Below are 24,254 nucleotides of genomic sequence, written 5' to 3'. Positions count from 1 at the left end.
TTAATTCTGCAAATATATCTCTTTTAATAGTCATTCTATACTGCTAGTTGATCTCATTTAAATTACTTAGTATTTTTACCAGTAAAAAAAATGAAAAGTATAGAAAGCTAGTCTACTCTAGTTAAACTTTCATAGATTTAGGTCGATCTTACCTGTAATATAGGGCATCTTTTGCAAATTCATATAGAAAATAAATATTGTCAGTAAGCCAAGTGTTTTACTTGATGTAAAAACTGCACATTAAAATTATTTTAAAGCTTTTTTGCCTTAAAACTAATTATGATAAAATTACAAGAACTTGTCTTAGGAAAGTTAATTATCTGGAAAATTATCTCCTGGAAAAATTAGGAAGATCTATGGACAAAAAAAAATAGATACAATCAGCCGTAGCCTTCTGTAATTCATTTAGCTTTTCTATCAATTTGCCTTACATTTTCTTCTCGGCAGCTGTCCTTCTGTTAGAATCTTATTCCCTCCCAAATGAAATCAAATGAGGTTATGGAGGTAGACCTAGGGTAAGGGACACAACTCTTACACATCATTGTAGTGTTTGTATTCAGCATTTTACATCAACCTTGTGTAAGCATCAAAGTAACTTGGATAGATTTCATTCTGTTTCAAATGAAAGCTTGATAGGCTTTGGTGAATTTGAATATGGTACAAACATATCACTGTTTTCATGAGTTATGTCCCTTACCCTAGGTCTACCTCCTAAAAGTTTACTATTAATTCCTTAATTTTTATAACTTCCTTTAGTAATAAATTGACTAGCAATCATAGTTTTCTGAGTATTCAGGTACTTCTATATGCAGTATCAATGAAATACATAATACTCTGTTATTACCCCTGTGCCATAATGTTAGCTTCTCATCTTGCCAGTAATCTGAACGTTTTATTTGATAATTAAAAATATTTTATTTAAGTATAAGTAGGCATTGATCTGTTTTAGATATGTCATTTTTCTCTTAATGAAAATTTGACAAAAATGAATTTGAAAGTGTTGAATTTCTATGTTATGTTTTTTTCTTATGTTTTTTCTCTCATAACCTGATTGTAACCATTGTTTTAATGTTGTGATGTAAAACAAGATCATGTCAATGTCATCTATGAATGTTACATTTGAATTTAAATTTGTTACAAGTAAGCAAGTGTGTTACAAAATTGTATATGAATGCACATTATAGGCGAGTACATTAGTGTAATTAATTGTTATTGATTATGGAGAAGGAATTGATTACAATTGATTACTTTTAACATTGATTCCAATCGATTACATAAAATTCATTGATTACATAGATATAATTGATTCCAATTAATTACATGAAAGTATTTGATACACAAAAGTTGATTGTAGTCAATTGCATAAAAGTGATTGATTCTAATTGATTACACAAATGTAATTGATTGTAATTGTGACTGATTATAATTGAGTTCACACTTGTTTTCTGAGTCATATGTATATATTTGTTACTTTTTAATGTTATTTGTTTAAAATTACTGATTACTTTAAGGTTGATAATGTGATCTTGCCTTAAGTGTCAACCATTTGAGATTTGTCTTTTTTCTTTTCACTTTTTTTTTTTTTATTTTTATTTTTGATCAGTTGTGATGTTTCATTCATTTGTTATTTGAAACTTCGTGTGTTTTTTCACACTACAACATATTATCAATATCAATTTCAATAACATCTCATAGATTCCAACATATTATGGCATAATGAATTAGATTTTCCCACCAACATTAATATCAATGTGTTAAATATAGTTCCTCCTAAGAATTATGTTGCTATAGTGAGCTTATCTTTGAACAATCAAAATCTAATTCTTACAGCTGAAACAAAAACCCAGTGAACATTATGTATATCTGTTACTACTTAACTGTGAACATTTTGAATTGATACTATTATATTTAGGGAAAATTTTTAGAGGGTCTATATGATACCCCTCAAAAAAATTATATTTGAATTATTTGAAATGATGAATCACCCACTGCATGAGTTTTAAGTGGAACTGTATAAATGTATGCTGGTTATTAATTTATAGCCATTGGCAGAAATAAATCCTGTCTGATCAAAGGAAGATCATGAGGCTGCCCTTTGAAATGACGACATTTTTTGAGATCTGATTAACTTGTTTGTTTTAGAGATTGGCAATATTAATATTGGTAATTTTTCATTCTACGAAGAACAAGGGGTGATAAGGGTTCTTATTGTCCAAAATACAACTGGAAATAGTGTTAATTATGAATTTGGTGACTTCCATCCAAAATAATTGGGTGAGAAATAGAGCTTGATACTCCTACAAATTTAAACCTTTTGTTTTTTAGATGTCCCATGATTTGACCAGTATGCAGTGTCAATCAATGATGGAACAAACAAGTTATATTTCCTCGTGTTGAACAATGCAATTTTAATGTTTAGGTTTGTAAATAAGATATTTGTACTTTACATGTTGTTTTTCATTATTATTGAATTTTGATTTCTTTCAAACATCAAATAAAGTTTTTTTGCTGTCATATTAATTTCTGATTAGCGCCCCTGTTTCATAGTACAGAAAAAAAACATTTTCATGTCTCTCATTGATTCCTTGTCAAATGATAATTAAGTCTTCATGACTTAAATAATAATTGATAACTATCATATTGTCAAATATGTCACCATTTTACTAAATTTGTCACGATAGCTCTGACCATGGAATAAATTTTGAAACAATATCAACTTACTTTTAATGTTATGATTTCATACAGAATATGTGCTAATGTTTGATGTTGCGGTAATGCTTTATGGAGCTCTGTTCTTATCAAGAAATAAAATTTATTCCATGTTGTCAACAATGTATTTTTTTTTAACATTTTTGTATTAGCACGTTTTAAGGTAATGAAACCTCACAATGATATCAGTCCTGTTGTATGTTAGTTGATTTTGTTTTAGATTTTGGCTTTGTGTATTGTTTTTGTGGTTTTTAAAGCTTTTAAATTTGTTATTCATTTGAAAGAAAGTAGTTCTTTTTAAAATGGGAATATCTCCCTGAAAATTAATTAATGGGATGAAAAAAAAATTCTCAATTAAAATAAATCCAGAATAATTTATTGTGAAATGAACTAAAATATAGAAGAAATTGTTATGCTGTGTTGACTTTTTAACGTAGGATAGGAAGTTGTTATTTTTATTAGAATAATTTAATTTAACGATGTTACCATGGACAATAAGTGAGTTGATTAGTATTGCCTAATTTACAATGGTGGCTCTATAAAACAAGCTATTTCAATGGGTTAATATTTTGAGTTTTCTTATTGAAAAAAGCTGATAAACTTTTTTAAAATTGACTTTAAACTTGAATTTACTCCCCCAAACTTTGGAAATGAACATGTAACATGTTAAGTGTTACTAATAAAGCTTATTCAGTGAGGTCATTGAGGGTTTTTGAATATTTTTTTTGTTTTTATGAGAAACAAATTTTTGAAATTATCTAGTACCTTAGATTAACTTTAAAAAGAGACCAAAATTTGATTCTTGCCAAATATCTTGCTTTATGTAATTATTCTCATAGTAGATTTAGTAAAATCGAATATTAATAGGAGTTAAGTATTTTACCATTATCCACTGTTCTTGAAGAGTTGATAAGATATTCATGTACTTGTATGTGTATCAAAAACTTTCCACAAAGAAAAAAAAGAATTGGCCCATTTGCCAGAAAGCTTAAGAATTCTTATTTCAATATTTTGTTTTACCAAACTACTGTTAACTTGGAAATTTTGAGTGATTCCTTTTAATGGTTTTACCAATGATTATATTTTCATACCAGGGTGGATCCAGGATTTTATAAAGGGGGGATGTGATTGCAAGAATTGATATCAAAGGAAATTTGATTATTACATATTTAATGAATGAACATGATGAATTGTCATATTCAATACTATATTTAGCAGATCACAACAGTTTTTTGATTTTTTTTCTTTGAAAAGGGGGCATATGCCCATTATGCTCTCACCTGGATCTGCCCCTGAACACAGTGGGAAGTTTAAAGTTCATCAGTGAAATTATTCCTTTGCTGAATGTATTGTTGGTTTACAAAATTTACTGCTTATATAGTGAAAAAAATGTCCTGTATATTTTTCAGGTTCACTATTTTCTGAGTTAGTATGTACACGTGAAACTTCGAAATTGGGGAACCGGAATTCAGACCATGGTTGCATTAAGCATTATACAATTTTCAGGGTTTGTTTGAGACCGGTTTCACTGTGCTAGTTTATTACTCAGGTTGCAATATTAATATATCAGAAAAGAAAGAAATAGAATAAAAAAGATTACATATCATTTATCAAAATACATCTTGTCATGTAAAATTTTGTATTGTTGTATTAACAGTATTTTTTATCATAGTTTTCTTAAATGGATCACATCATTGATAAAAAAGAAGGTATAAACTTTAACTTTCCTTCCAAATGGTGTTCATAATATTCATTTACAGATATAAATTGGTTCTACAAAGCAGGGTATTTTTAAAATCTTTCTTGTGTCTGTTTCTACATTGATGTGTGGAATTTTTACATGTATTTTTTGTTGTGTATGATCAACCTGTATCAAGACTATGATATCGTGACTTGCAGTATGTGATGGGTATATTCCTTATTATAGCAGTGATTTATCAAATGTTCCCTGTGTAAGAAATTTTGATGATTCACACTGTGAAATAAATTCAGTAATTTAACTCTCAGACTTTTTCCAACAAAATGATACAACCTGAATATCAGTATGCTGGTTACAAAATTTTGAATTTATGTTGAAAATGGCAGTAAATTGTATAAAAAATCTGTATAATAAATAAGATACCAATAGGTTGTTGTGAATAACCAAAATATGACAACACATGCCAATAACACTGTAGGTTTATCTTGTGCACATAACAAGTTCTGCACACTTGTTAAATCTAAGTGTTATTTGGCACTCATTATCATATTTTGGTTATTCACTCTTACTAATTAAGGAGGTAGATTAAGGGTAAGGGACACTACTCTTATAAATCATTAGAACCCTTGTATTAAGTATTTTACACAAGTCTCATGAAAGAATCAAAGTGACTTGGATTGACTTCATTTTGTTTCAGTTGAAAGCTTGATAGGCTTTGGTGATATTGAATGTGATTCAAACGTATCACTGATTTCAAGAGTTATGACCCTTACCCTAGGTCTACCTCCATTGGTCTTTTTGCACTTTTTTGCGAGTATTTTACTTGTAATTTACTGGTAACCATAATTCAGCAACTGATTTTACCAATATTTTTAGCTAAATGTGAAACTAAATGAAAAACTATAAAATCCCATACAAAGTAGGCCTATACAGACTATTAAATTAGAAGTCAAAATTGAGTCTTGTAAGATTATAGACACTGATACATTGTAAGTCAATCAAGGAAATGGATTATTATGTATTTTTAAATGACATGTTGTGATTCAGTTGATTTTTCAATAAAATTTTATAAATAATAAACATTTTGTTTGAATTTTATTAATTCCCTACCCACTGAAGTTCCACAAAGTGACTTAAGTCATGGCTTGGGTCATTACACCCTTGTGAATAACAAATTTCATTTTTTGCACTCGTTTGCTGATTGAATATCTAGGTCTAGGTCATGAAGTTATATACGGGTAGGTGACACGTGTCTCTTTTCTTGTTGAACTTTGGGAATGTATTAAGATAGCAGAGGAAGGTCACCAATTAATCTGGTCGATTCTTCTAAATTCTAATTTTGGCGGTTTGTGTTGGTTAATTTACACCACAAACACATGACAACCTCCTGAAGAGTAGATGTGATGAGAAATATGGTGAGACAACAAACCGACAGGGATTATAAGTTTCAGCTTAAGATCAGATAGGTCTTCAGTGAGAAGGAAACCCTGGCAGTACAGGACAGGCTGCAGCTGGCCACAAAACATAAAGAAACCCTGGCAGTACAGGACAGGCTGCAGCTGGCCACAAAACATAAAGAAACCTTGGTAGTACAGGACAGGCTGCAGCTGGCCACAAAACATAAAGAAACCCTGGCAGTACAGGACAGGCTGCAGCTGGCCACAAAACATTATACTAAAGTACAGTAAAATATTAGACTCCAGCAACACAAAGGAAAACTGGAAATGAAAACAAAAGAAATACAAAGGCAAGAAATTCCTGACTTGGGACATGCACAAAAATTGCAGTGGGGTTAAAGTACTTTGGCTTGATCACAACCCCCCCCCCCCTTTATAAATCTGACGTCTGTGGAAAAAATAATACACAATTAAACACACCTAAAAATCAGTTCAAGAAGTCTCAGTCCCATGTTAAAACAAATTAACTGAAGGACTACTAGTAGTTAACTGACATGCCAGCTCTAGACCATAAACCTACAAAAAGTTATATACGTCCTTATCGAAGATCTTCATACAATCACCACTTACTGTAGACAGGATGTGTACACGTATGTACAGGTGCGTATATTCCAACATCGTGAGAACAAACGTCCGCCAATCTGTTAGTCTGTCTTCACCTTCTTCTATTTAAACCGTTTTTATTCGAATTATACGTCATATAATGCTGTCGTCGGCGTCTATAGACAATTTGGTTTCCAGATAATCTAAGTACAATCTAAGTGTATGCATCTTCATGAATTGTACTACAAAAAAAAAGTCATGATGTCCAGACATAATTTGACTATAAGTGAGCGGGCCTCATTGAAATTGTACCACATGGCGCCATACCTCCAAAGGAAGACTAGGATTGGTGTATGGACTATTTATGGATAAGGAGCTAAAATCACCACTTTGGTTCTGGTTAAAGTCTTGTCCTGAGTCAAATATTTAATCGAAAATCAAAATTCTGAGCAGGATCCAGCTTGAATGGTGTGATCATATTAGGATGTTCTTCCGTTAATACGTAATTAATGTGAACACTCTACTAATTTAGTTATTGCATACTTAAGGGAATAATTATTAGTTTATGCTACCATTGCGCACGTGCTATTTCGATTTTTGTTAGAATGAATATGGGGTTTCATAAGCGTCACATGGGCTTTGCTATTGATACCGTTGTCTTACTACTATCGACTTGCTTGAATATGTAGATGGAACCTGTGATAGGCAAGGATAATAGTACCAATACCGAGTTTGGTTTATGTTTCTATATTTTTTTGTCTGGCTATACAGCTAGATATTTTTTTTAAGGATGATGTATTTTTTAGCTCTAAATGCTACAATTTTTAGGAATGATTATTAGATTCATCATTTGTCAAGTGATTGCTGAGTAGTAAATAGTGATATATTCGATTTTATTTGGAAAAAGTGAGTTGAAGCGAGGCACCCCCAAATCTGGGATCACCCTTATCGTGGTTATATACTAGTCAGGATGCATATTTGATAGTGGGAACAAGCCCGTGTTCTAACCGCAGAAAGGTAGCTCGTTTGACACAAGACAAAGTGGCGGGATCAAGGAATCATTACGGCTATCCTGGGAGTGCAATTACTAAACAAAAGTTTTTATTGAAGTTTATAAGCCCACGTTTAGAGATATTTATCTAACCGCTACCGGAAGTGGATGTGTTTGGTATTGATTTTTGTCTACTGACAGCACACTTCAATATATATGATAATGATTGTAGTCTTGTATCAGTGCCATGTCTTTGCATCTTCCAAACGCCTTTTTATTTTGAGTTTTAGTCTATACTTAATTAAATAAAACGTTCTTTAAGTATTTTCTTTATTCGAATACACGAAGCAAGTCCGGCTATAATAAATATTCGATTATTCTCATTTTACCAAGGAGTTAAATATATAAATCCTTGATTTTACCTTTGAAATAAATATTCTATTAATCTCATTTTACCTGTTATTTGGAAACGTCATGCTGTCGTGTTAATGCGTTCAGAGCATTTTATTTCTTTTCAAAATCATCACGTAAATTTTTTATCATAATATATTTTATCGCATGATTTATTACCTTGTGATATCAAGTTCAAGATCAAATTCTAAAAATAAAAAAAAAATAAATAAATAAAAAAAGATAATGGTGTATGTTTTATGGTGATTTTCCGTGGCCTTAATCCACTGTTGTCAGTTTCGGATATTACTTAGCTAAGATTGAATCGCATCGCCCTATTTATGTCATTTAATATTTTTGACACTTGTCACAGAACTGAATTATTGTTGCTAGATTATTAAAGGATTATAATAACTTACAATTATGCGGCCCGGGTGCCGCTGGCGGACATGCTTACCCTTCCGGAGCACCTGATGTCACTCCTGGTTTTTAGTGGGATTTGATATTGCTAGTGCTTTATTGTTTTTTTTTTTTTGTATGACGTCTTGTTTCCCTTACTTTCAGTTTTTATGTGCAACCTTTTTATTCGGATACTTACATCGTGTATGTAGATTGTGTCTGTTTGATGTGATCACGTTACAGTCATAATTTTGGATTTTGACGTATTTGAGTCATCCCACTGTTGACGTTTCGGTACATTTTTTGCTAATATTTAGTACCATTAACGTGCGCAACGTCAAGGCGATACTTATTTTATTACTTTGCATCATTCCTTATTTTATTATATTATACTTTTTCGATTTTTATTTGTTTACTTTCTTAGATAAAACGGTCCATATAATGCCATATGGACCGGTAATAAGTTATATGGACCAACCCGCTTTTAAATTAAGATGATGACGTCATAATTTAAAGAGTTGTGTATGTTTCTCTTTTCTGCACACGAATGATCTACACAGGCAAACTTATTTCACATGATTTTAAACCCGGACTGAGCTAATAAACTTTGTAACAGTTCCTGTGAAATTTGTGTGAATCGAGCCTTCACGTGAAATTCACACGAGTTGTTCGAATGCAATTCATGTGAAGTGAACTTCATGTGAAATTCACACGAGTTGTTCGAATGCAATTCATCTGAAGTGAACTTCACGTGAGAATCCCATTAATTTCATGTGAAGTTCACGATAATTCATGTGAAGCTCGATTAACATGAATTTAATGTAAAAAATATCTGCCTTTGTAGAGTAAACTATATATAACAAAGTATAATATAGCAAATAGTTCATGCTACTTCGGGCCAGATGGCAATATATGGACCGGTTAGTTGCCCCCACAAATTCAATCAACCTCTACTACGCTTCGGTCTATATATTTTTTTTTTTTTGGTGGAGGGGATCAATCGGTCCATGTATTGCCATATGATCCTAAGCATCGTGAACTATTTGCTAAATATTGCATCATTGATATTGGCCCGTGTATCAACACGAGACTTCCATATCAAGCCCGAGAGTCGCTCGAGGGCTTATGCGGGTCGAGGGTTGATGCTAGGGATGATATGGAACAATGTAATGTGATAATCTTTTTTATCACATATTTGAATTATTACAAAAAAAATCTAGATGACTTTTTGAATGTACTTTTATAAACAAATTATTTAATTTATAATCAGAACGTCACTTCCTATAACGACAAAATAAGTTACTTAAATTTTTTAATTCATTCAATTTATTATAATTATTAAATCGTTAAACTTGTCCTCTTTTTCAGGCGGGAATTTCCGTTCCGTTCCCATTCTATGACTCAGTAAAATACAATCCGGTGCCTAAGGAAATGATAAGCAACGCTCAAAAACAGTCACACCAATCTTCACTATTCTATATAAAGAGACATTTTAATTTGTTGTGAGATTTCCTGTCGATATTTTCTATGTGGATGTACATTCCATAACTCAATGGGCTTATCATGTCAATATTCTAACGCTGTGCATTTCCGTTGCATTTGATTAAAATTCATATTAAATTGGTTCTTGGAAAATGTTATTGAAATGATATTTACGCAACAACTGTAACTACAAAGTAAATTATATTTCAGTCGAATCGTCAAATCCGGGCGTCCAAAACAAATCATGCCTTTATTCGAGATTGTACGTGCATTTAAGTACATGTATTTATGTCTATAAATTTACTCCACTTTCATCGGAATCCCCATTTTGTAAATTTCCATAACTGTATCCACATTATGTGCATTTTAAAAGTAAAAAAAACCATTTACTTGCTAAGGTTCATGGGAAGTCGTTGAATGACAGATCAGTTTCTTTTGTAAATACTGCAATATTTTCAGTTTGTCGATTTCAGAACTGTATTCTTGATTCGCGTTTACAAAAAGCATTTTGTATCCCATATGGTGAAATTATATTCACCGTAAATACTCGGTAGAATAGGAAGTAAAATTATTTGATTAAAAATGGATGAGGCAGTGCTAAGCTGCATTAACATCAACAGAACCGTGAATATTTGGTATTTTTTCTCTGGACGGAATTATTCTAAATATGATGATTATCAGTCGGAGACAATTAGCAAAATGTGTATGTTTCATATCTATTTGTAAAACAATAATATCTCAGCGTGTCGCAGAGTCCTATGTCGGGATTGAACAGGAGTAGAGTAAAACTTGCGTATGTTTTTTTTTTAAAGTGATGTTTCCGGTCTTATATAAAATATATTCTGTACGGTTGAAAAGTTGGTGACTGCTAGAACGACTAGATATTGGAAAGATTTGTAGCATCCACACTTGTATACTAGTGTACTGAAGGCTTTTATTTTGTTTTGATATTTTATTTCGAAAGAAATAAAAGCTTTTGAATTTTTGGAAATTGTGGAATTGACTATATACTTTACTAGGCTGCACGTGACAAACGTTCGTTTAATGCGTCTTTGTTAATGGATGAACACAAAAAAGTAAGTCTCATTTTTTGTATCATTCAAGTTCTTTGTTTTGACAATTGGGATCAGTTTTTGATAGAAAAGTGGACGTAAATCTGAGCTTCGTGACCCGAGTGTTAGATGTTTTAAAAGTAGGACCAATGAATTTAATAATATTCAAATGTCAAAATTTTGTAAAAAAAACCCCTTGTTGGTCCCAAAAATGTTGCTCTTCGAAAAATAGATGGGGGGGGGGGGGGGTACTATAAATTGCAATAACAAGCGTTGAAATGTATTTTTGACACTTCTGCTCTAAATTAAATACTTTGATAGAGTATTCCCCAAATAAGTAGCGCTGTAACCAATAGAATGTTGGCGTATTGTGATTTAAGAAAAACTCATATCTTATAAGCGTAAGACGGTTGATAAGGGTAAGCGTCCTCTGCTTGTCTAGAAACACCCGTCGAGTTGCTCATAAAAAGTCAAGTCCGGGGAAGACGGAAGAAGAAAGAACAATTATGACATGGTAAACACATCGATCTTATGGTGCAGATGGATACACCGGAACGATCCACGAGTTCATGATGACGACCGTAAAACTTCTGAAGTAATGACTACAAACCAAATACGTGATAGGCTTTAGTGGACTTTTGTACTAAGTGAGGTAGATGATTAGATGTATTCTGAATATAACGAACTTTTCCTTGTGGCGATTTTATGCTGCAAATTTGGAGGATCCAGGAAATTTGAAAGGGAGGTTCCAGAAAAAAAGGGTCCAGGTATTTTGACACCAAAATTTTGCAAGAAATTAAGAAAATTTTCCAACCATAGGTTTGAGGAGGTTCCGAACCCCGCATCCCTAGATTTTCCATTGGGCTGTTTGTACTGTAATATAGCGAAAACAATTTAACTAACAATTTCCTTCGGAAGTCACGTTTTTGCCTTAATAATGACATTTATTATATAGACACTGCTCCTTTCGTTTGAAGATTCTATTAACAATTGCCTAGAGTTTTCCTGTCAGTTTGGCTAATTTTGTTATTACACTTTATTACACATTATTCATTGCATAATTTATTACTTGTACATGTATGTTTGTTTATATTGTGTTTTATCGCTGACTGAATTTACCTGTTTTTATTTGATTAAAAACAAACAACACTTACAAATAAGATTTAAATCATGCAACATACCACCTCGGTGGTCTAAAGGAAGCGGGCTCGCATCAAATGCGGGATGTCGTGGGCTCGATCCCCGACGGAGTCACACCAAACACTTCTAAAATTTGTAGTCATTGCTTCTCTGCCGAACACGCTATATTTGTCCGAGAGGGTTGGAATGCCTACCAGTGCGCTGTTGCTTTTATGAGCCAGCACCAAAAAAATCTAGCTAGGTCTGTTCAATTAGTCAATCATTATTGTTCTTAAATGCAGGAAATATCTGCCAAAGGACGTTAAACAATAATCAACCAATAAAAAACATGCCTAACCATTTTCTTCGTTTGTTTTACCAAGATATGCTTGATCATTTCTCTCGGCTTAATTCCGAAAAATGCACTTTACGATGTATTCCCATCCTAATTTTATTACATTCTAAATGCATTGTATCTACCATTCTTTAAGCATGATATCTTACAAATCCTTTGAATATTCTTATTGATCTGTGTATTGACACAGGCAGTTTGTAATACCATGCAGAAAACCAGATTCTTTGGAGCATATATACGCAGGAAAGTACACAGATGTTGGGATTGACTGTCCACACCTTAAAAGTAAAGAGCCCGAATCGCTCATTTAGCTTGTTATACAACATTATACGTTTTTTAAAGCGGCCATGTTTTTTCTTGGATAAAAATTCCTAGAACGCTCATGCCTAATGAACAATCAAACCAATTCACATTGAAATCTGTCCAATAGTTTCTATGGAGAAAATTTTCGAAAATGTAATAACATTAAAAACACGACGTCGTCAAAAAGAGCAATAACTGCAACATAGCTTAACAGATGTACCAAAATATTTGACCAGAGATAAATCTTATCATGCTGAACGCATTAACCCCTGCTAGAATTTTTATAAACCTAACGGTTTTGGAGATAAATACAAAAAACGTATGTCTGTATGACCCCTATGTTCTTTTTTTAGTAACGGCGACCTAGTTTTTTTCGATGGATCGAAACTCCCACATCAGTTCTTTACAGAAAACTCTAAGGGACATTATTTATATCAAATTTGATCCGGTAGTTTCAGAGGAGATGAGTTTTGAAAAATCGTTACCGACGTAGCACGCCAAGTGATGGTAAGAACTCACATGGCCCTTCAGGCCAGCTGAGATAAAAGATAAATCAGGAAGTCAGTGTAATTTAGACAGGTCACCATCTTTTGTCTACACAGTTCAAAATGGTTGGGATTTAAAAAAAGTGTAATTAAGATCATCCTCCCAAGTCAGGGTTTTTAGTCCACCCTCGCTCAAACGGGGGTTTAGGAGAGCGAGGGTGGACTCAAGACACTGACTTGGGAGGATGAATGGAGTCACGAAAGAGATTTGTTTCAGATTTCAATTGGTTTAAACCGATTTTATTGTTCACACATGCTCTGAGTCGTATATGAAACCGATAGTAACTCAGCATGTAATTTTTTTTCTGAAATATGTTAAGATGTATATAGAGTTCACAATTCTGACACAAATTATGCTGTTTGGGTATCGTGGTAACAAAATATATATTGAATGATTTTATACGCAGTATATTGTAATATTTTGTTACTTATACCTGCCTGGCTACCATATGTGTCTGTACTCACACAATCTATATAGTACATAGTTTATATAAGTATTACATTCAGCAGTAAGCAGGACCCCGCCTCCTAGCGACCATTGTTGGAGTTCCTATATAAGTATTGCCAGCACTCCACAGTTTAGTTTAGTTTCACACTTTTGGCTAGGGATGAAAAATGACATAAATGGAAACCGGTGGTTGCTATAGTGATTAAAAATGAAGAATCTATTGTTGATAAAACATTTTCTGAAAAAAGGGGACTTTTAAAAGTATTTTGCAATGTTTTATATATTTTCAATGTTGAAGGGGCTTTTTTCAATGACAATTTGACTTCATTGTGAAAGTGAAAGTAAGTCAATTTTTTACCATGCTAAATTTAATAAGTGGATTACAAAGTGAAATAGCTCAAAATCTAACCGGCGATGCCCATATGAGGAAGGGGTTTTTGAAGGGAAAAGTTTGAACAGTTTCAGGGATTGAGATAAAAATTTCAGATATTTTGCGGGAAATTTGATATTTTAAAACCTGATTTTATGAACTTTTTTGCAAATTTTCGCATATTTTTCGCATGGTTTCTATGGTAACCCTATATGCTGTGGGTAATTTTTTTCCAGAAAATTTTTACTGCATCCTGATGGCCTTGGCTTGAGCTATTTCTAGACATATAGATTTACAGATGCTTGACAATTTTTTAAAGTGATAAATGTTACAAAGCATCAGATTACAAGACCAAAATTAGGCAGTTCTACAATACTGTGGAGTGCTGGCTATTACATTCAGCAGTAAGCAGGACCCACCTCCTAGCGACCATTGTTTGAGTTCCTATAAGGTTATGCAGAAGTAAGCAGGACCCCGCCTCCTAGCGACCATTGTTGGAGTTCCTATATAAGTATTACATTCAGCAGTAAGCAGGACCCACCTCCTAGCGACCATTGTTTGAGTTTCTATAAGGCTATACAGAAGTAAGCAGGACCCCACCTTCTAGAGGCCATTATTAGAGTTCCTATACAGGCAATGTAGATCAATAATACAGCTTTGTATTTAACATCTATCTTTTGACATTTTTTCAAAGTTAAAAAAAAGGATCTGACCACCGCTCTGAAAAAAGCTTATAAATTGAGTAAATAAGTTGTCAACGTGATACAGTTTGATATTTAGAGAAATAGAACAGGTTTGTGTTTTTTGTTCTATAGTCGAAATTGAAATTTTATTTGCTTGTGATTTTGAGGAAAATATCGAATCAGTTTTTAAAATTCCATAATGTGAGTTTAATTTTTTTGCGAAATTTAAGTGCATTTTTTACAATGAAAATACATAGTTTAACTGCTGACATTATCGTATTCATATACTTTGTATTTCGGTGCTGCCTGATATTTACGTTGACGTGTATGTCGGAACTCTAACTGTGCAGTATTAAAACAACCAATAAAAGGCATATAATTGGAAATGGGAAACTTTCATTACCCGTCTAGCAAGTGTGAGTCGGTAATCCTAAAAGATTAGTCTATTTGCGTTATTTACTGTCTGTTGAATTAATGGACTAAAATAAAATAAAGTTTATCGATACAAAAATGGCTATAGGAATAATTTATGACGGATTACAAATCCAGTTTAATTTTCAATTACACCATCAATAGGACAATAGAATACTTTTAAATTTTGCTAAAGTATATTTTTTTCAATTAATTAAAGGAAAGCAAAAAAAAAAAACCAAACCAAAACAAAACAAAACAAACAAACAAAAAAACAACAACAAAAAAAAAACAAACAAAAAAACAACAACAAAAAACAACAAAAAACAAGAAACAAAAAAAACCCGAATATAATCAGCAGTTTCGGAGGAGTAGCGGATAGAAGCTAGTGACGGGTCGTCTGCATGCTCACTACACTAGTTTTTCCTGCGCTTATTGAATCGGTGGATATACAAAATAAACCGCCAATTGGATATAATGGAAGCTGTAGCAGTTCTGTTCAAATATTTGCTCGTATATAAACTGTATTTGGCAATCACTTTCAACGTACGTATTTAGTTAAAGAACGGTTTAAATCAAATTGTAACAATGAAAAAACCCAGAGAAAAACAAATGATACTAAAAATGTCCGAGAAAATAGCTATGTACATATACATTTGTATTTTTGTATTTATTAGTCTGCAGACGGAGCAGTTGCATAGCAACTAGTTATTTTTTTTGTAACTGTCTTTGTTTGCTTGTGTGTGTGTTTCTTGACACTTTGTTTTCGGTCAATTATTCCGTTGTAGTTATTTCTTCATTTATTGTGCTTTGTTTTGATTTCGTCGACAATTTACATAATTTTATTTCTTTTCGGTACAGTTTGAGTTTTTGTCGATAGTTTTCGTTTTATGGCCAATTACAAACACGCATCGTCTAGCTGGTCCTTACGTTTGCAGTACATAAAAGTTTGCCGTCGGTTTCATCGGTTTCATTATTTTATTGCAGGAATGACTAATAATCTTTAAAGACACTAACAAATGGATAGTTCAAACATGGAAACGTCCATCTCATCTAGTGGAACATTTGTAATTACCGATGAAAAAACTGGGGAATCGGGTCTTACCCCCATAACACCAAATGAAATGCATAAAATATTTGACGAAGATGCTGCTGAATTGAAAGAATCATCATGTAGAAATCAGGGTTCTGGCATTGGTATACCTGATCCTAAATGTCAGGAACATTTAAAACAAGACGAAGATGGCGACTATGACGAAATATCACCAAATGTGTACGTTAACAGTCACGTGGAATCACCAACTGATTGCCTCCCCAGTAAAGATATTAAAAATGCACACAATGACTACAAGCATATGACGGCTGAATCAAAAGACGAGAAGAAAATACAAAATGCCAAAGTTAAAAAATTCAAAAATGTAAATGTCTCCAAAAAACAAAACGCTCGGCACGGCAAAAATGAAGAACATGAACCCATTTCCCGTTCTGCTCATTTCAAACAAAAGTCGAAAGTATTGTTCAAGAAATTTCTCGTGTTTTTGTTCTCTCACGTTGGACTGACATGTTTAGTTGTAGCCTACTCTATTTTTGGTGCCATCATTTTCCAAAGTCTTGAGCAGGGACATGAGAGAGAAAGTCGAATGGTAACAGCAAAGTTACGCCATGACATGCTTACCAATTTATGGAATGTAACTAAGGCTTTTAACGTTTTAATAGAGGAAAAGTGGACGATAAGTGCTGAGAAGATTTTACGGAATTTCGAACAGGATATTTACGTAGCTACTAAAGAATTAGGATGGGACGGGATTTCTGACGAGGCTGTGAGCGAACTACACTGGTCCTTTACTGGTTCCTTGTTGTATTCTGTAACTGTGATAACAACAATAGGTAAGTTGTGTCCTATCTACTGTTTTAGGGATTAACTTATGTGTCCGTCTGTTTGCCTGTGTGTTTGTGAATGTGCAGCCTGCACATTTATTTCGCCCGGGCACTTGTCATGCTTTTTTTTTTACAAATAAACGCTGTCGTTGTCTTTTAAAATTTTCCGTATACCCTTCTTTAAATCAAATGTTTAAAGAAATAACGACGAAGTTACAGCTGGTAGTGTTGTTATCTACCCAGAACTCTCTTATATGTCTGCTAAATGGTTTTAAATTAACTGTAGGTTTTTGTAGGAATCAGCTGGCAAATGGGAAAAGTAAGAAACATGCATGTCGGAAACCCACCGATTTGACAATATAATTTCACTCATAGATGCTTTCTCTACTTTAGAAGACCATTATTTGATCTCACTGGATTTGATCCGAAATTTTTAATATAACGTAAGAAAAATGAGGTTTTTGACGAGTTACCTGCGAATGAAATTGTCATTTTCAGTGAATTTCAATGAAATTATAACTCAATTTCCCAGGATGATTCAGATAATCTTGTCTTTTTCCCTTGATTCTGATGGATCAAATAGTCAAATCACATTTTCAAAACGATTGGTTATTTCATACCATGTATCACCTACTACCTGATTCTTACAGAGACTGACACTTAAGTAGACGACATTTCCACTTTGACCCAGGTTTGCTTTGCGTGAACTCAATATTTTGGCTCATACGATGGGAAATTAAATTACATATAGATTCTTTAAGTGGTTTAAATTATACTTCACCCGAGATTGTAAAATGAAGATTCATCACACAAGCTTTAGCGAACAAGTAAAAATCCTAATTTTAACATAGAGAGTGGATAAATAGTTTAATTTAGGAATATACAAAAGGAGAAGAATTGGTTTCTCCCATGAAATCTGTGCAGAAAACTTGAAAATATGTAAAGTGACAGATACACTCCTTGAGACGTTTAGGTTTCCCGCACGCACGATACCCAAACGCACGATGAACGAATGCTTCTATCGTACGTTTAAACGCACGATAAAAGAACACTCCTAGCGTGCGTTTAAAGACGATAGACGAACGACGAAAAATAATAATACTGACATATAATGAAGACAAAAAAAAAAAAAGCAAAAAAAATTAATGAGATTATATAAATTAATAATAGCAAAAAAATATATAAAAAACAGTTTAATCAAGGAAATAATCAATGTACAACAATAAACGAACGCTTCTATCGTGTGTTTATCATGCGTTTAACGCCCAAACGACCGTAAAACGATGTGTAAACGCACGATAAACGATGCAAGAACGCTAAAATGAGAAACGCGAACGCCTCAAGGAGTGTATCGTTTGCAGTAAGTGAAATCGCCGTCTGATAGTTAAATTTAATCACCAACTTGGAATGGAAGATTTTTTTTATGATATAAATAGCAGTGATTTACCGAATGTTCACAGTGTTATACATTACAATAATTCAAACTGTATAATAAATTGGTAATTTCACTCTCGGACGTTCTCCCGCCAAAACGTCATAACTTTGATATCAATTCGCCAATCACAGAATTTAAAATTCACGTTGAAAATATCGATAAACTATGAAGAAAATCTATATAATAAATAGGATAATCAATTAGTTATTGTGAATAACCGAAATATTATCACTCGTGCTAAGAACGTAATAAGATTTAACTCTTGCGCGGAATACTTGTTAAATCTAGGCGGTCTTCGGCACTCGTGATTACATTTTGGTTATTCACTCTTTCCAATTAATAATCTAATTATTCTCCCATTCTAACCCGGTGATTAAAAATGCACGGGACTTTTTATCCACTGGGTGGTAAATAAATTTCTGCGAGAAATTTCCTGCCATTTTACATTTCCGAGTTTTCTACAGATTTCATGGGAGAAACAGATTCTCTTCCTAAAACCTCGGGGATGACACGATTTCTCCACTATCGATCGTGAAATTTTAACTATCTCGAGTGGAGAAATCTTGTGATTGAACTGAAGGAGAATCTATATTTCTAACTTGAAAAAAAACCTTTCAGTAATTTTTACGACAACTTATTTATCATTACCACATGTTTATGTATTGTCTGATATATTTAAACGTGATAATATTCATTAAAATGAGTATCGTCAATAACCTGTTTCTGCATGAAACTATAAGGATATATTTTACTCAAACGTTTCCAGTGTTAGCTCATCCATAACTCAACCACCGGTAGACCAATCATAATCATCCATACTTGGCACTCAACCACCGGTAGACCAATCATAATCATACATACTTGGCACTCAACCACCGGTAGACCAATCATAATCATCCATACTTGGCACTCAACCACCGGTAGACCAATCATAATCATACATACTTGGCACTCAACCACCGGTAGACCAATCATAATCATCCATACTTGGCACTCAACAACCGGTAGACCAATCATAATCATACATACTTTTAACTTCAAGAGTAAAATATTGATGATATAGCATCATTTTTTTTGTACTTCATCATTATCCCAACATATAGGGGATTTAAGGTTTTAAGATCAGACGCATTTCTTCCACCAGGAGACCTTTGCGACATGTAGCAATCACGAGCTTTAATTAAATAGCTGCACTTGTTCAAATAAAATTACCACTTTTCTCATGTAAATGCAGTTCGTTATTGACAGTAGTATATGAAGCTATCAATTAAGTCTATTCCACTAGGTATAGAAATAATAACAGAAGGTCACATTGAACGTCTAATTTCTGTCATTTAAATATTCCAATTATCAGCGTAATTAATCGTACTGTCTTGGGTATACGTTATATTATGAAAAAAAAGTACTTGGAAAATGATTTTTGTAAATTGGAAATTCTGACTGGTATAAGTTCGTTGACCTCTGTACACTCTTTGAAAGGATTTTGTGGGTCTCCACGCGATATATTATGCTGAAAACATATAAACATCTCCAGATTCCAACTGGTAAACATTTTTATGGAAGGTTATTCATTAGGGATATTTTACTTATAATTTTAACTTCTGATTATTTTGCAATTCAATCTAGAAACAGAAACTCGCTTATCAAAAAGCGACTTGAAAAAAAATGTTCAAATGTACTTGTACTTCTGTGAATTCAATACACTATCATGCAGTGGCGAGTCCAGGGGGTGTGTTCCAGGTTGTCAGAACCCCCTTTTGATAAGAAATTTTGATACATTCGATCGTGCAAGCATTAAAAAAATGGTAGTCAGGACCTACCTTTTGCAAAATCTCTGGATCTGCCCCTGTTGTGACATTTATTGCTGTGGACAATGCTACCTTTATTTTTTTTAACACAGCCAATACACAACACTTGTGTAAATGCTTTATACACAGCGAAGAAGCTCAAACATATGAGTGAAAAAAAAAACAAACAATCTCACTATAACAAAAAATGTAATGCTTATCGGTATAAGAACACATTATTGTGTATAATTTCATACGATTTTAGGTAAAAATATAAACTAGATTAAATAATGTTGTTTGATATGCAAAAATTATTTCGAAACCAGTTCCAAACATACGTTTCCAATTTTTCAAACACATGAAAACGTATTTTGCAATTTATCTTGTGTATAACATTCAATTATACTCAGGTTATGGCCATATAACGCCAAAGACGTCATGGGGAAGGATAGTAACCATAATATATGCATTCTTCGGAATACCTCTGACCTTACTGTGTCTTGCAAACATCGGTGCTCTGATGGGAAAGGGATTCCAGATGTTGTACAACAGAATACCTGTCATCCGATCGAGGCAACACTATGGACTGAGAAGTGCTTTACCGTTACCACAAACAGTGATCCACACCGAGAAAAATCAGAACGAAGATGGATCTATTACAGAGGAGAAAAACGTCCTTGTGTATATTCCTTCGCGTCAACTTCCGCCACCAGCAGATGTACCTATTATCGTCTGCAGTTTGCTCGTAGTATTCTACACGCTTGTCGGAACTGTGATTTTCCTACTTTGGGAAACCAGTTGGGATGTTCTAACATCGGCATATTTCTGCTTTATTACGCTTTCAACTATAGGTAAGTAATGTGTGCACTGTGGGTTGTGCAAGGAGTAAATAATAAAGGGAACCAAAGTTGTAGCGAAAATCAAAAGAAAGCAATCCAAGGACAAAGACCAGACATGAAAAACAGACATACACAACAAAGAACATTAAGTAACTAAAATGATACATAGGAAGTAACAAAAGCAAATGAGAAACTCCACTAAAAACTGGGAGCATGGACCAGGTGCACCGGTAGGGTAAGCGTCCTCTGCTTTTTTAGAAACACCCACCGCATTGCTCATAAAAAGTAAAGTCCGGGGTAGACGACAGAGGAAAGAAAAAAAAACCATGACACGGTGAACAACTCAGTTTTCATTGTGCAGATGGATACATCGTAACAATCCACGAGTTCATGATGGCGACCAGAAAACTTCTGTAGTGATGATTCAATCTTGTAGCAACATAGCCCTGTTCCAGAAGCCTAACTGTAAGAAGTCTTGCGCGAAACAAAAAAGTCTGCGTAGTTACTGCTAGCTGTGGCATAACGTATACGAGTTGTGATATGGAAACTACATACGCAGGTGCTGAAGGGATGTTGCCACAGATGGAAGGAAAGTTGACAACTCTGAATCAAAAGTCATCACGTTTTCGTAAAGTTTGGGCAATAATTTTCCCTTACCATCGATCTCTAAGTGTAGGTCAAGATATGAGGCAAAGCGAGAAAAAAACCTCAGCAGAAAGTTAAAATAAGAAAATGAATACACGAATGATATTGCATTTTCTAAACGAGGAAGATTAATACAATCTTCCATTTTCTCTCTTATTACTCGACCTTTCTCTGAAAGTATTTACTATTTTATATTTAGGTTATACTATCATGCATTTGTTGCGTTTCTTCATTTCCGTTCTTTCCCTATCAACAAAAACACGACTGCATTAAAAAAAAATAAAGAAAAAGCGGCGACTGTGGCCTTTGTCCCATAAAATGACCCACGTTGATTGATTTATTCGTGTCTGTCCGCCTGTCCGCGGAGAATCCTGTTTGTAATGGAATGAAGCTTGCCTCCGTTTTTAGTAGACTGGCGAATCATGTGTTGTGACGTGACTCTATATTATTGTGTAAAATCAACTCGTAAGGTTTTAGCCCTAACGTGATACGCAGTTTTAGTGGTTTATTTTTACCGCCCACGATTGATTAATAAATAGGAGTGAATCGTCCTAAAAGTTCTTCAATATTGATACAAGTGTGATAAATAAATAAATGGTAATACATACCACTAATTTTTGTAGTTATAAATTTGATGAACGTTTTCATATAACTGTTTATTTTATTTTTATATCTAAAAGGTTTTGGCGACGTTGTTCCTGGTCACAGCCTAGATTCATGGCAAAGTCAACCAAAACAATTTCTATGTACAATTTACTTACTGTTCGGGCTCACTCTGTTAGCGATGTGCTTCGATCTACTACAGGACCAAGTTCGTTCTATGGCTACGAGATTTGGAGAATTCTTAGGAATCATAGATGAAGAAGAAGGCGAGGAATATGTCGAGGAAGAAATTGTCGATGACAGGAAGGACATAGATAGCAAATTCAAGATGAATGGGGATAACCATAGTTATTGCGAAGAACACCGTTATGAAGACCCATCGTCCGAAAAGAAAAAAGGCGTAATGAAGGCGTAAATTTTAATCGTCAATGGAAATGACCAAACTTGACAATATTGAAAAATTACAGCATCTGTTGCGTATTGATGAAACCAGCCTGGAGAAGGAATTTCGCCTAGTCTCCTAGTAGAACAATAAAAAAACTATTCTTTACAATAATACTGTAAATCGGTTACTAACAAAATGTTAAGAGAGGCTTGTTGCTTTAAATGCAGGTCTTTCATATTCAATATTTATTGTAAATAAGTACTTTGACTAAAATAAAGTATATATGTGATGGATTATCATATTTGTCAAGCTACGAAGCTTTTGCACTGAAATATGATTTTGATTATCTTGTATCATTTCTTGGAACACTTAATAACTGACATGCAATTTTCATTGGACATATTCATATTAAACTCCTTTTATAATTTTATGAATTTCTTTGTGTTCTAGCATACGTACTTTAGACCTTTGCATTACTGTATGTACTATGTAATTGTTTTGCTGTCTGAATAATAAATGTAATTTTAATTATATGTAGGTTTATTTTATACATTTGTAAGTACGGATCCAGGTATAATTAATTATTTAAAAGATGACTGAAATGAAATGTGCTATGTGTAATACGTACATGTACATGTATGATCATTTATTTATCTTAAGATTATACATCTATTAAAATATACAAATAAATGAATGAGAAATATTGACTCGACCTAAACAGCTCGGAAAAATTGAATAGGTGCTCCGGTAAGGTAAGCATTGACTGCTTTTCTAAAAGTTTTCGTCATTAAATAATAGTATAATTTCATAGTGAAATAAATCTTAATTATTGCAAAATTAAGATCCCACGCGGCCTTTACGTTTTAGTTTTATGGTAAAAGTTCTAAAATATCAACACCAGCCCAGATTTTTGGTAAGGTACATTTTTTTTTAGATCCATATATTTATTTCTAGTTTTTTTTTGCAGAAAACAGAAACCATACAATTGTTTTAGTTTCTTTTAGTTTCTTTTTGGTGCCTTATTCTTCAAGACTTGTCTCAAATTCTTTAACTGAGAAAGTCAAAATCCGCCAAACAATTCCTGACTTTTGTGGTCATAAACCTTATGGTAAAATTTCATAGATATTGTACGAAAACCAAAAGCCAACGGACCAGACATCTTGTTCGCCTTCACAGACGACGACAGCGCCATATCCTTTTGATACAATCTGATGAACTTGCAAGAGATCGAGTATTTTTTTAAGAGAAGAGGATGTTTTTATATTCCTTAGTCAGAAAAGCAACACGCGGAAAGGGCAATATAATTACAATATAAAATAAGGTAACGAAGTCCTGTCGCCGATGCATACATTGTGTGTTGGACATAAAGAGAAAATGGTGCTCTTTCTAAAGATGCTATGAAATTAAAACTTTTAAAATATAAACCTAGAAGTCCGTTGAAGTATTCAGGGTGACAATTGTAAGGTAAAGTAATCAGGGGAACCAGGGTTATAGCGGTAATCAAAAGAATGTAATCCAGGGACAAAGACCAGACATGGAAAACAGACATACACAATAAAGAACATAAAGTAACTAAAATCATACATACAAAGTAACAAAAGCAAATGAGCAACTCGGACTCCACTAAAAACTGGGAGCATGGACCAGGTGCACCGGTAGGGTAAGCGTCCTCTGCTTTTCTAGAAACACCCGCTCATAAACAGTGAAGTCCGGGGTAGAAGAAAGA

The 24,254-nt window shown here is 33.4% G+C and overlaps 1 protein-coding gene across 1 annotated transcript; it reads left to right on the top strand.

Annotated features, from left to right (window-relative positions):
* The first annotated feature begins 10,069 nt into the window (after window positions 1–10,069).
* LOC148606147 (potassium channel subfamily K member 18-like) lies at window positions 10,070–23,061 on the top strand. Its single transcript, XM_088546705.1, has 4 exons — window positions 10,070–10,746; window positions 15,944–16,843; window positions 20,467–20,907; window positions 22,221–23,061. Exons 2-4 carry the CDS (start codon window positions 15,976–15,978, stop codon window positions 22,556–22,558), a joined length of 1,647 nt encoding a protein of 548 aa, XP_088402831.1. The 5' UTR covers window positions 10,070–10,746; window positions 15,944–15,975; the 3' UTR covers window positions 22,559–23,061.
* Window positions 23,062–24,254: the final 1,193 nt, after the last annotated feature.

The sequence above is a fragment of the Perna viridis genome, chromosome 9 (genome assembly GCF_037379345.1).
Source record: "Perna viridis isolate PV_CMFRI_1.1 ecotype Kerala chromosome 9, ASM3737934v1, whole genome shotgun sequence".
Taxonomy (NCBI): Eukaryota; Metazoa; Mollusca; class Bivalvia; order Mytilida; family Mytilidae; genus Perna; species Perna viridis.
The sequence above is the reverse complement of the archived record's forward strand: the minus strand, read 5'-3'. Positions and strand labels throughout refer to the sequence as shown.